Here is a 12285-nt window from a genome sequence, read left to right as displayed (position 1 = left end):
GAACAAAGAGAGGTGAGATCAGAGAGAAGACAATCAATGACCACTTGAGAGACCAGCAGTGCTTCTGAAACAAGAAGTCCTGGGGGGAAACTACAGAGGAGACTCCACAGTGAATAAAGAATTCTTTTACAAGCTATTTGCCATGATATTTCAGCAGCTGAGGGATAAGCCAGTCCAGAAGCATAAGGACAATTGGAGGAAGATCCAAGACCATGTGCATCATCCCTAGGTAGGACAGAAGCCAGGTAACTGTGCTAACACAAGTTTCCAGGCATATTAGCTAGAGCACCATGTGGAGCTAATGAGGCTGGAGAGCTTTTTGCTTGCATCCCACCAGCTTGGGGTGCACACACCTCCATAGCTGTGTCTTATGACCAAATTCAGCTTGTGTGTCAAGACTGACATGGTCTTGAACTCTTCGAACTCACTTTGGTAGAGTGACTTACAAAAGGCAGAGGTTGCTTCTTGGAAGATCAGCCTGCTGGTGTTGGGTTATCATTGTGCTAGGGAGCCCAAGGTGAATAACATCTGGGGTGAGGTCTGAGCAACCCAAGTGCCACACCTGGTCCAACAGCTTGGTGTGATCCCCTTTGACTTCTCACCACTTCAAGTCTCATCATCCTAGGACTGTTTTCACCTGCCTGTACAAATATTCCCTAGCTGGCCACGGGATATTCAAGATAAACCTGGGGATGTCTAGCAAATTGAATTCAAAAGAAGTTTCCATTTTATTCTACTGTTGAATCCTCCCTCTGCCTATCCCTCTTCCCTTAGCCCAGATCCCCACCAGTGAGGGTGGCAGTGAAGCCCTGCTCTCTCCACAGCCGTGGTGACAGCAAGCAAGCTCTGCAGCTCATCTTAATCATTTTATGGACAAGATTAGTACCTTCTGCATCACTTTTGATTCTTGTTATGCAATCGTCTTTCATGACTTGCTTTGCTACTGAGCTGTGTCGTACCATGGTCTGAGGGGGTAGCTTGAGAAGAAATTTGGGAATGTTGCATGATTTCTGCACCCACCTGAGGATGGGATGGGAGGGGATGGGAGTCTGGGGGAAAAAAGAACCTGTCATAATCTGTGGTTTTGAGACTGGGGACAAGGGGAAACAATGGGGATTAGCCAAACCCAGGAGTCTGGATCCTAAGTGAGCAGGGAGCCTGAGGCAGATAGAACAGAGTGTCTTTATTCATGAAGATTCACAGATGTAGAATTGGAAATGAGCAGGAGTTCAAAGGGAGATATGGGTTTGTTAGTGCAGCAGCTGGGATGGAAAGTGACAGTGCCACAGCAGCATGGGCAAAGCAGTCATCCCTGGGCCAGGCAGATAGGGCCCCCCTGGGCAGGGAGGGTTGTTCTCCAGGTGCTGTGAACCCTGAGTGCTGGGCTGGGGACTGGCATTTGTGAGCTTACTCCTAGTTCTGTCACACTCTTTTGTGAGGTTGGGAAACTTTCTTTCCGTGTGGGTGAACTGATGCACTGAACAAGTAAAGCCAACATTTGGCAAGGGAAGTTAAGAGTGTTGGTAGTGTAACTTGAAGTGGATGTAGATTACAATAATGAAGCCCACTGCAAACTAAAAACATTATAAACATTCTCCCAAAGCACAAAAGAGCATTATCATCTTCTTTGCATGTCTGTGAATTTCTCCAAAAACCTCCCTCCCCTTTCTTCAAGTTGTCTACAGATGATTTTGGAGCAGTCTGTGCTGCTGACGTTGTTCTTCTCTCATGAGGGCTCCAGGGACGGTCTTGCAGAAATCCAAGAGCAGCTCAGAAAACAGCTGAACTGCCAGGTTAGGTACATGGAGCCAAGGGAGCTGGGAGCCATCACAGGAAAACTCTCAAGACTGTGGAAACATTTGCAGTGCTCAACCTCTTGCTGAGATTCTCATACTTGAAGGCTCACAAAACATTTGGAACAAGAAGAGAGGTTTTCTCGTTTGCTTCCTTGTACTTTAAATCCTCTCTGGACTCGACTTGTGCTCACAGCACCTCAGTGCTGTGACAGCAGGAGGAGCTCTGACAGCCACGTAACTGCAAGGGAGAAGCTACTTTGCACACAGGCAAGAGCACAGTCTCTCCAAAGCCCCTTTTAAATAATTTGACTGGTGGTTTCAACATTTCTTATCCCTGAGCTCTCCCTGTCTCCCATCTCAAGTCCCTCCTTACAGCTCCTTCTTCCTTTGCTTGAAGACCTGTGCTGTCATAGGGGGAAAATGCTGGGTTTATTAAGAGAGTGGAGATGTTTCAGGGCCAGAAAGCAGGCCCTTATATCTGGTTTGCTCTGACATTTGTGCCTTGTCTGTGAGCATTCAGCTGCCACCTGCAGCACAGAGGGAAGGTACAGGGGGAACATTTTGGACAAGAGCTACCATTTTCTTTTGCCATCACAGCTTCACTGCTATTGTCTGAGACACCCCTTCTATCAGGAACAATGGCTGAACCTGTGCTTTGTTGTTGCCCTGGGATAGGGTAGCTGATATGGTGCCCTATGTGGATGGGAGGAAAGGTGTCCCACATCCCAACAAATCTTCAGGAACTGATTACTCTTAACTACAACTTGCTTTTCTGCAGTTTCTCTTCCTTACCATCAGCCAGCTCTGAATGTATTCAAAATGTTGTTAGGCAAATAATCAGCCTTGGTTGCTGCTCTGACTGCACATATGTGATTCACCTCTGCTCCTCAGTATCCTATGGCCTCGGATGACTCTCCATGCTCCTTTCCAGTACCCTGGCAGCCCACCACTGCCTTTGTGTTCTACCCTTTTTTGTTAGCAGGGCCAGGCTGAACTGTCCAGCCAGGCTCTGGTGAAGCTCCACATCTGCACGGTTGTGATAACTGGCTGAAATGTCAGAGTACCTTGCACAGGTGACAAAGGATGACACTTCATGCTCATTGCTGGTTCACTTGATCAGCTGCAAGAGAGCTAAAGGTTAATGTTTGCGTTGGCACTGCCAGGCTGGTTTTCTCCAGCCTGCTCAGATTAACCCTTTATTTCCTGCTGCTGTCCCAGCTGCCCTTTCAGGCTCCTTGCTGCTTCAGCAGTTATCATGGCAGAGACTTATTATCAGCCCATGTGAAAGTGTCCTTTGAAACACAGTTAAGATGCTGTTTTATCTGACTCCTTAGTCCCATCTGACAGTCCGATTTTTTTTTTTTTTTTTGAGTTTGTTGGACTCTTCCTTCAAGTGCTCAACTTTAGGACAGGGTTCTTCAGCTTCCTTTAACGCATGTGGAGCTTTTCCCATGCAGCATCTTGTCTGGCCTGGGCTGAGAACGTGAGGTCTCAAAATCCTGAGAAAACAGGTAATTTTTTCTGGCACTTGCAGAGCCATCCTGGGCGGCTTCCTGCTGTCACTGCAGTCAGTGTTGTCACTACAGCTCTGTAGGAGAAAGGCCCCTGGGAGACAAGCTGGGGCTGAGAACATAACTGAGCCTTTGAACCTGTCTCCTCCCAGGGAATGTTTTCAATTCTCTCACAAGAAGAGCCTCCTTGCTGCCTACACTGAGTCAATGTGCCCTGGGATGGGTTGGAGTCTTCTGTCTTTTCTCCTGTTTACCAGAAATAAGTCTGATGTACAGAAGCAGGACGTGTAATAAGATCAACACAATTGTTATTTTGGTGCAGACTGTGATGGTTTCAGTATTAGTTGCACTTTCATATCTGTTGTCCTTCTGCAAACCTTAACTTTCCTGACTTCCCTTATGTTGCTTGAGACCTCATTTGCCTTTTCTTGCTTTGTTTCCTCTGTGCTGCATAAAACCTGGGGCCAAATTAAGCAGCAAAGAGAATCTGTGCATCCTGAACACATTTGACAAAGATGTCATGTCTTCTCATCTGTTATTAACAACTTTGCCTGCTTCAGCTGGCAAAATGAGCCATAAATTAGACACGTACCTTGCAGTGTCTAGACTTCATCTGCCTGTGGAGATAGCAGGTGCCTGCGTGGCATCCAGAGTCTCAGTGGAAGTGGCCAAGAGCAAGAGGATGCTGCGGAGCATCGCTGAGGCCCTCCCAAGCAACGTTACACTCAGAGGGAGCTGTGCTAATGGTGAGCGAAGGTGGCCAGGTCCCGGTGGCGCGGCTCTGCCCTGCTGTAAAATCAGGACGACGGGAAATGTCAACCGTGAACCAGCTGAACTTTCTGTTCTGCCCCGCGGGCCCGGGATAGGGAAGTTTGGGCATTTCGAATTTCTTTTTTCTTCCTTCCATCCCTCCATCCCTCCTTCCTTCTCCCGAGTGGGAAATACTCGGTGAGACCTTCCTTCCCCGGCCGGGGCAGCGGCGGGCGCAGCGGGGCCCGGCGGTGGCGGCGGGCGGAGCGCGGGTGCGGCCGTGGCCGCGGGGGCGGACCCCGGGGGGCGCGGGGGCAGCGCCGGCGCTCCCCCGGCGGAGCGAGGGGCGGGCGGCCGCAGCTCGCCGGCCCCTCCGCCCGCGGAGCCGCGGTGCCAGCGCCTCGCCTCGGGCGGCGAGGGGCACGGCCCCCGCCCCCGCCATGGAGAGCGGGATGCCGCTGTCGGGCGGGCAGCGAGCGCTGATCCGGGAGAGCTGGCAGCGGGTGAGCGGCAGCCCCGTGCAGCACGGCCTCGTCCTCTTCACCAGGTGAGCGGCGCGATGCGGCCACCGACACCCCGGTGCCGGCCGCCTGCCCGCCCCACCGACCCGTGAGGGAGGGATGGACGGGCTCCGCTCCTTGGAGACAAACGCTTCCCTGTGCTTGGCGATGGCTCCTGGCCGGCTCCCCTCCCCTGGCCTCTCTCCCCTCCCGTGGCTGGCGGTCCGCAGGCAGCTGAAGCCACTCCGCCGAAGCCGAGCCGCAGGTGCCGTGGGGCAGCGGCGTGGGGCAGGGCTGGGCTCCGCTCCGCGCTGCTGCCCGGCCTTTCCCGTGCTTCGCCAGTGAGAACTTTGCCACGCGGAGACGGAGAGTGAGAGAGAAGCGGCGGGCGGGCTTTGTGCCTTTCTGCCCGCTCATCCCCTGCCCTGTTACCGCGACTTCTGCTCTTCGAAGGGCTGTGCGTCCGCTTGGCTCCGAGGAGCGTGTGGAAGGGGCCACCCGATCATTCCCTGATCAGGGAAGTGCTGTGCAGCCCCAGGCGTAGACCTGGCCGCCGGGGAGGGATTCAGTCGCCGGGCAGAGGAAATGGTGTGCCGGGTGGAATGGCTGATACCCAGCTTCTTGCCTCGCCTCAACAGATTAATCCATCAATTATATGAAGAGAAAAAAAGGAAAAATCAATGAAAAGTCGTTTAAAAAGGACATCTGGAGAGTTGATAAGCAGCTTCCGCAGCGAGAGGGATCCAAATCTCCCAGAGCAGGACTAAAGCAGTGACAACAGTGTGGGGGAGAGGGGTGCAGTAGTTGGATGTGTGGAAGGAGGAGAAGAGAGACTGGCTTGCTTGAATTACCGGTGGCCTATCTACCTGGGTGGCTGCTGACATGCACTGGCAAGGGAAGATGGGGCAAGGAGCAGGGAGAGAGGAAGTGGGAGCTGGTGATGGTGTCGGGGAGTGGGGCATCAGCTGAGTTTGTACATGCCCCCCTTGGTCCAGAGGGCTGCTGGAGCTTGGAGGCCTTCCCTGATTTGGGAGCTTTTGGGTTCAAGGGGATCAAAAAGTGGGAATGGGAATAGTTGAGACAGCAGCCAAGATGTGGACAAGGGCCAGGCTGGGAGGAATTCCAAAGGGTTGGGACTAGTTCTCAGGTGCCATAAATATGTATCAGAGAGCTGGGGTTATGGGCTAGAGAAACAGAAAGTGTTTTGTCTATAGGTAATCTGGATTGCCCCAAATGAAAACTTTTCAGAACTTTTGGATCTTTTACAGATGGGGAGGGATCAGTAGGTGGGAAGGAAGGCAGAAGTGAGCTGTGGGTGTGCTGCTGATGGGATGAGTGGGACTTTAAATAAAGCTGAGGAAGTGAGAAGATGCAGTGTTCTTTCTTGCTGTTGCAGGCTGTTTGACTTGGATCCTGACCTGCTGCCCCTTTTCCAGTACAACTGCAAGCAGTTTACCAGCCCTCAGGAGTGCCTCTCTGCCCCTGAGTTCCTGGATCACATCAGGAAGGTGAGAGAAGGGCTGTGGCATGGCTGGAGCACAGTCTGCATGGAGGAAGAAACTCTTACACAATGATTTGGGACTGTGGTGTGTCTGACCAGGGAACACATGAGAAGTCTCCTCCTGAGATGATAACTGCAGGGGGTTACTCATGCTAGCAGAAGGCCAGGACAAAGTGTCCTACAATAGTGGGGAGGAGATGAGAAGACAGGTTATGATGGCTAAGAGGTACCATGTTGATTTCCATGCCCTCATCTGAGAGTGGATTGCTTCCTGTGAAAGCTGAAAGAATCCTTCTCCTACTGTGGAGGTGCTTCAGGGAGCTCACCTGTGTCCTGATGAGGACTGAAGCTCTCTGCTTGGCCACACACTGACCAGGAGGTGGCACAGAGCTGGGCAGTGGGCCAGGCTACCCTGGCCCCACTGCTGTGGAGAGGTTGTTGGTGCAGCTGCAGAGCCAGAAGGCCCACAGCACCTCTCAGGGAGCCTCTGAGGGAGTGCTGCAGTACACATTCCCCTCTCCCCCAAACAGAGAAAGGAGCAGCTGAGGAGAGGCTCATGCATGCACAGTACACCTGGTACAGCAGAGACGCTTTGCTGAACCCTGAAGAGAAGCCACACTGGGACAAAGCACAGCCTTGGCTTGCAGATGCCTTCATTAACTGCCTGGCTCCATCTTTAAACCACTTTGGTGCTTTGCTTGCCTGTCTTTATTCCTTGTTAAGAGGCTGTTTCAGGACTGAGCTCCTCTGATAGCTGCAAGCTTTTTGTTATTTTCCAGCCTCTCTTTATTGGCAAAATTAACATTATTGCTTTGAGTTCTTTGCTCTTGTTGGAGATAAATTGCCTTTTGAAATTACAGGGTACAATTCTATCACCTCTTGGCTTTGCCAGCTAACCATGCCCTGGCTTTAATCTCTTCTTCTAATTTGTTGTGTCTGTTCCCTTCATCCTTCATTAAATCTTTTCTGTCCTGTTTCCATTTGACTCTTAATGCTCCTGAGAGACTATGGTATATGTTTTACCAGACCAGGTCAAGAGTTCCTGTGCAGTTGTCCTGGGGTCCTAGGAGTTGTAATTAATGCATCACCATTAGGCCTTAACCTGCAACTGCTCTGCTGTGGGTCTGTTTATCCTCTCTGGGACAGCATTGTCAGCAGTGCTGCTTGCTGTGCAGCTCTGGTAGTGTCCCATGGAAGGATGTGGTGTGTGCTGCTGCCAGCCTCACTGATGTGACGCATGGATCACACTAGAGCAAAGGAAAGCTCAGAGGACATCTGGGCTGGGAAGCAATCAGGCTGACAGGGGTGAAGTAGAGGGTCAGCCATTTTGTTTCCTCTGGGAGGGAAGCTGAACCTTTCTGTTAATGCCACTCTGCCTTTCTGCTCCTGCACTAGGTGATGCTGGTGATTGATGCTGCTGTGAGCCACCTGGAGAACTTGTCCTGTCTGGAAGAATATCTCTGCAACCTTGGCAAGAAGCACCAGGCAGTTGGTGTGAAGGTTGAGTCTTTCTCGGTGAGTTGTTCTCTCTTGTCTCTCTGTGGCTGTGTTTGTTCACCCCTGCCTGCAACCCACCAGCTGTCCCCATCCTTCCTTTGGGTTCAGCTGTCTGGAGAGAAAGCTGATGGCTCAGGGCAGCCTGTCCAAGGTGCTGATACCAATATGGTGACACTGCCCCCCAGTGAGGGAAACCTTTGAGCTCCTCTTGTTTTCTGCCCTTGCCCAGTCAGCCCAGGCAGAAAGGACAGATGGGAGCAAAGCATTTCCACTGTTTGAAGAGAACTGTGGTTTAGGACACTGAAGTCTCTCCTGTGCCTCAGGGCTGCAGGCTCAGCCTTTGCCCTGGATCCTTTGCATCTAATGCTCTGGGCAAACCTCACCACAGCTGGAAAAGGGAGCACCCACCTCTTTGTGTCTGCACTGGGATGGAGTTGTGACACCTCAGCCCCTGCTTCCTCCATGCGAGTAACATCCAAGCATCCTCAATATTAAACCCTTGATTACTCCTCTCTTGCTATCAAGCATGGACAGAAATGCAGTGGGGAAGAGTGGGTTGAAGAAAAGCTTTCTAACCCACACATGGCTGATTCCTGCTATTGCTAGCTTTTGTTCTCTTCAGAGGGAGCAGGTTCCCTTTTGTTTGGGGCAGTGATCCCCACCAGCTCTGCACTCAGTGTGGGGGTGCTCCTGCATGTGGCTGCTCGCAGCTCTGTAAGGAGCAGTGCCCTGTGGAGAAGCCTGAGAGGCACTGAGACATGCCCTAAACATGCAGCATGGGGTCTGATCCACTCTCCTGACATTAGGGCATTGCTCAGCTCTGCTGCTCCACTGCTATGCCAAGGGATAGGGCCAGCTACCTGCACCTGGGAGCCACAGAAACTGGATGTGTACCTCTCCCCTGGTGTTACATGTGCAGTGTCAGTCCTTGCTCCCTGACTTCCACTCTGCACTTGTGCATGGTGAGGGCCAACATAGGGCAGGGGAAGAGGATGACATGGGCTGCTTCTGGGCCCCTCCGATGAACCAGGGCCTGGAGGGGCCTGGTACTGTTGGTGGAAGAGGAGCAGGTGCCCTGCAATTGGAGAAGTCAAAAAAGGTGGTGAAGTGAGCAAGAGACTACATGTCATCCTCTGGTGCTGAGCTTGACACCTCCTTGTTTGGTTTGCAGACTGTCGGCGAGTCCTTGCTGTACATGCTGGAGAAATGCCTTGGTGCTGCCTTCAGCCCAGAGGTGCAGGAAGCTTGGAGCAAACTGTACAGTGCTGTGGTGAAAGCCATGAAACGTGGCTGGGAGACTCTCCCAGAAGGGGACTAGATCCTGCCAGCCATCCCTATCCCTGACCATGCAGCGGTCCTGAGCATGGGGAGTCTCATGCCACACTCGCTGCCTCTCCCCACCTCTGTCTCTGTGTGCACCAGCCCATGGCTGCCTCTGGCACTCACCACGTGCTGTGGGGCTCTCATGTGGTTCCACCCCGCTTCAACACGAGCGTGTCTCTGCCTTTGCGAAGGACTGGCAGGGCATGTCCCTGCAGTGAAGCCTGGCAGTGCCACAGCACAGGTATGCCACCCTGCCCCAAGTTCCTTCAGGAACACCAACACCCATCTACCTACTCTGGGTTTTAGCTTGCTCATCTTCCCTCCTCTTGCTACCCACCCTAGGTAGGTGACAGCAGGCATAGGCCTCCTGGGCTTATTTGCCCGAAATCCTATTTTCTGTGCTTTACCTGCCAGGTCTGACCACTGCTCAGTCCTCTTGTACTGCTGTACCTGGTTCAGCTGTGGCAGTGACAGATTTGGCTCCATCCAGGTCAAAAGGCAGCAAGAGAGCAAGGATGGTCACACCACGTGACTGTCCTTAAACCTTACAGAGAGTTTTCCCCCTCTCCCTTCATTAATATATCATTACCAGATGGTTAATCCTGGTGCTTTCGTCTGCTTTGCCTCTGACCTGGATGGGATCCCTGGCTTTTCCCTGTGTCAGGTTGGCCACAACCCAGTGGGTTTCCTAGGGATGCTTCAGGCAGTGGTGTCACATTAATCCCAAGGTGAGACTACTTTTGGCAAGGTTGGGTTGCCAGCTGAAAGGCTTTGTGTTGATTTGGTCAGCTGATTTAACCTTAGAGCCGTTTGCAATGCAGCAGCAGCAGGAACAGCAGCAGTAGCAATGTCTGTTTACTGCTTTGTATTAAGGAAAATAAAGTAAATCCAAGGAAAAGATGTCTTAAAATAAAAATGAAGGTTGCAATTGTGTCATAGCAACAGCTTCCAGAAATTGTGGCTCTTGGCCAGAGGAAGCATAGCTGGAATCTTTCTGCTGATGCTGTCAGAATCTGGAGCGCTTCCCAGCTGCTCACAGTGCCCATCTGCAGAGTTCCTCACCCTCACAGAAGTGAGGAGATAGCATCTGCTAGAAGTCCCAGAAGAATGCTGAGAGGCAGCACCTGAGGGCTCTGTGAAGGGGCTGAACTTGAGCACTTTGAGGAAGTCTTTATGGAGAAGTCACTGTGGAACAAGGAGAACCATGATTCTAGCCACCACTAGCCCCAGAGCACGGACATGGAGAAATTATTCAGTTAGAGGCAGCACCCTTTTTTTTGGCCTCTTCTTCAGGACAGCAGAAGCCTAGTGTTGAGGTCTGAGATGGTCCTGTCCTGAGGACACATTCCTCCTTTTCTCAGATGTCCTCCACTCTGGGGCAGGAGAAGGCTGCCTGCTCAACGTAACCGAGGACTCCTAGGCCGGTGCCATGGAGGGGATGATGAGGTGCCCTGTGAGATGGGTCTCTAGTGCCCTGCCACCAGGCAAGCAAAAAGCCTTCCAGCTGTGTTTGGGAGGCAAGCTAATAGGTCTTTGTGAAACAGGCAGTGAACATCCCCAGCTTCCTTGTCCTCCCCATGGTACCATGTTCCACCTCTGCAGCCCTGCAGTGTGGAGGTGGCCCTGCATCCTGGTCCACAGCTCCCTCCATCAGCTGGGTCAGGTGAAGTCCTCCCCATTCTTGCACCCAGCAGTGAGGGATGGAGGAGCTGGGGCTGGGGTGAGACACTAGCTTTGATGGCACGGTATGGGGCAGGAGGGTTTGGGAATGGGGATGTCCTCTTTGCAGCCCTGTTATGGGGCATCTGCCTTCAGCATCATGGGAGTGGGACACCTTCTGGCTCCACGTGACAAGTGGGCAGCTGTGTGATGAGTGGGGTGTGGGTGTTACTGCCCAAACCATCCCTGATCCCTCTAGCTTTCCCAGCTCCTTGACTTCTGCTCTTCTGTGCCACGTTTTGTGTAACTCCCAAGAGAACTGAACTAGTCTGTGTGCCTCTTATGCCCAGCTGTACTGTTTATTAAAAAACAACAGTGAGTCTTAGCCATTTTTGATTCCTTGTGTTTATTTTAATATAAAAGGCCCAGGCAGACCAAAAAAAAAGTATGACGGAGAGGGGTTTACTGGTTTCTTCTTGATTCTAGCTTTGGAGATATTGGTCACTGGGAGCACTTGTGAATGCAGCTTGACTGACGTGAGAAGGCATCCACTAGCAAATGTGTGTTGGGTGCTTTTGTGCCTGGTAATTGAATGGGTGAGCAGTGGAGGGGCTAACAGAGATACCCTGCTACTGATTGCTCAGACCCTTCAAGTATAATAATCTCTAATGGAATCAGAATTTTAAGCAATCAGCTTAAAAATCCCTATTCTGTTTTTCAGCTGCTGTTTTTGGTTTTTGACCTAGCATTGGCTCACCTATTGCTGGTGACCTGCTGCTGGTCACCCACTGGTGGTCATCTGCAGCAGCAGAGCATGGCCTCATAACGAAGTCCTGTCTGGCTCCGTGGAGCATCATTCACCCTGCTAGCTGGACTGTCGAGTCATTCCAGCAGCCCTGCCCAGGGAGCAGCTGGTGAGGATGGAGGAGGTTCTGTCTTCTAGCATTTTCTGGCTTTGATATGATGGGTTTCCAGCCCTGTGAGAGTTGAGCACTTGATGCTGAAGAATGGTGCCTAGAGTGGGGAAGCCAGCTCAGGGTCTGTAATAGCATCTCCCAAAGGCTGGAAATCCCAGCCCTGGCACAGGAGAGAAGGGGAAACATCCTGGGAGAGCCATTCTGCTCATTTAGGATGGACTTGTTCCACAAGGCAATGTGTGAAGCACAGCCACAAGGCTGTGAAGCAGCAGAGATCTGAATGCAAAGAAATACCCCCTTTGGGTCATTGATGAAATAAGTTTTCCAGCTCTTCCTGGCCTCAGGACTGGTGGTGGGAGCCCAAACCAGGCGCTGCAGGGAAGGGCCAGCATGGCAGCCTCCAGAAGCACTCCCGTCTTTGACTGCCTGTGCCAGCAGGGAGGTTTGCCACGGCCCCCCCGGACTGCCCCTTTGCTGTGGCTGCTGCCCAGTGGGGATGCCCCTGTCACTGTCTGCCACTAGCTGGCACAGTGGAAGACTCCATGCGATTGCTGGGCCCTGGCTGTGAGGGATTCTGAGTGTGCAGGTTGCAGTCAGGAGCGGGTTCCTGAGCGGGTTTCAAGGCAGAGGTGCAGTGTGATGAGGCTGATACCCCTGCACCAGGCTGTGACGAGCTTCCTGGTGTGATGGCCGGGAAAGCTGCGACCGGTGGCAATTCCAGCCCTTGGCTCACAGCCAGGGCTCCTGCCCAGCTCCCCGGCACAGCAATGCCCTATGTTAACTCTGTTTGCCGCTCATTACAAACCACGGGGGGCCTCTGTGGGGGCATGC

At 52.3% G+C, this 12285-nt stretch overlaps 1 protein-coding gene across 1 annotated transcript; it reads left to right on the top strand.

Moving 5' to 3' along the window:
• Positions 1-4494: 4494 nt before the first annotated feature.
• NGB (neuroglobin) lies at positions 4495-10917 on the top strand. Its single transcript, XM_066186906.1, has 4 exons — positions 4495-4604; positions 5954-6065; positions 7454-7573; positions 8727-10917. The coding sequence occupies exons 1-4, from the start codon at positions 4498-4500 to the stop codon at positions 8871-8873; spliced, it is 486 nt and encodes a 161-aa protein (XP_066043003.1). The 5' UTR covers positions 4495-4497; the 3' UTR covers positions 8874-10917.
• Positions 10918-12285: the final 1368 nt, after the last annotated feature.

The sequence above is a fragment of the Chamaea fasciata genome, unplaced genomic scaffold (assembly GCF_029207755.1).
Source record: "Chamaea fasciata isolate MVZ Bird 193981 ecotype frontalis unplaced genomic scaffold, bChaFas1.0.hap1 SCAF_7, whole genome shotgun sequence".
Lineage (NCBI taxonomy): Eukaryota > Metazoa > Chordata > Aves > Passeriformes > Sylviidae > Chamaea > Chamaea fasciata.
The sequence above is the reverse complement of the archived record's forward strand: the minus strand, read 5'-3'. Positions and strand labels throughout refer to the sequence as shown.

What these genes read in the sequence shown, in the direction of transcription:
- NGB (XM_066186906.1), top strand. Translation starts at nt 4,498, where the DNA reads ATGGAGAGCGGGATGCCGCTGTCGGGCGGGCAGCGAGCGCTGATCCGG. An exon ending in GGCCTCGTCCTCTTCACCAG is followed by an intron (nt 4,605 to 5,953) that starts GTGAGCGGCGCG and finishes TTGCTGTTGCAG; the next exon opens with GCTGTTTGACTTGGATCCTG. An exon ending in TCCTGGATCACATCAGGAAG is followed by an intron (nt 6,066 to 7,453) that starts GTGAGAGAAGGG and finishes CTCCTGCACTAG; the next exon opens with GTGATGCTGGTGATTGATGC.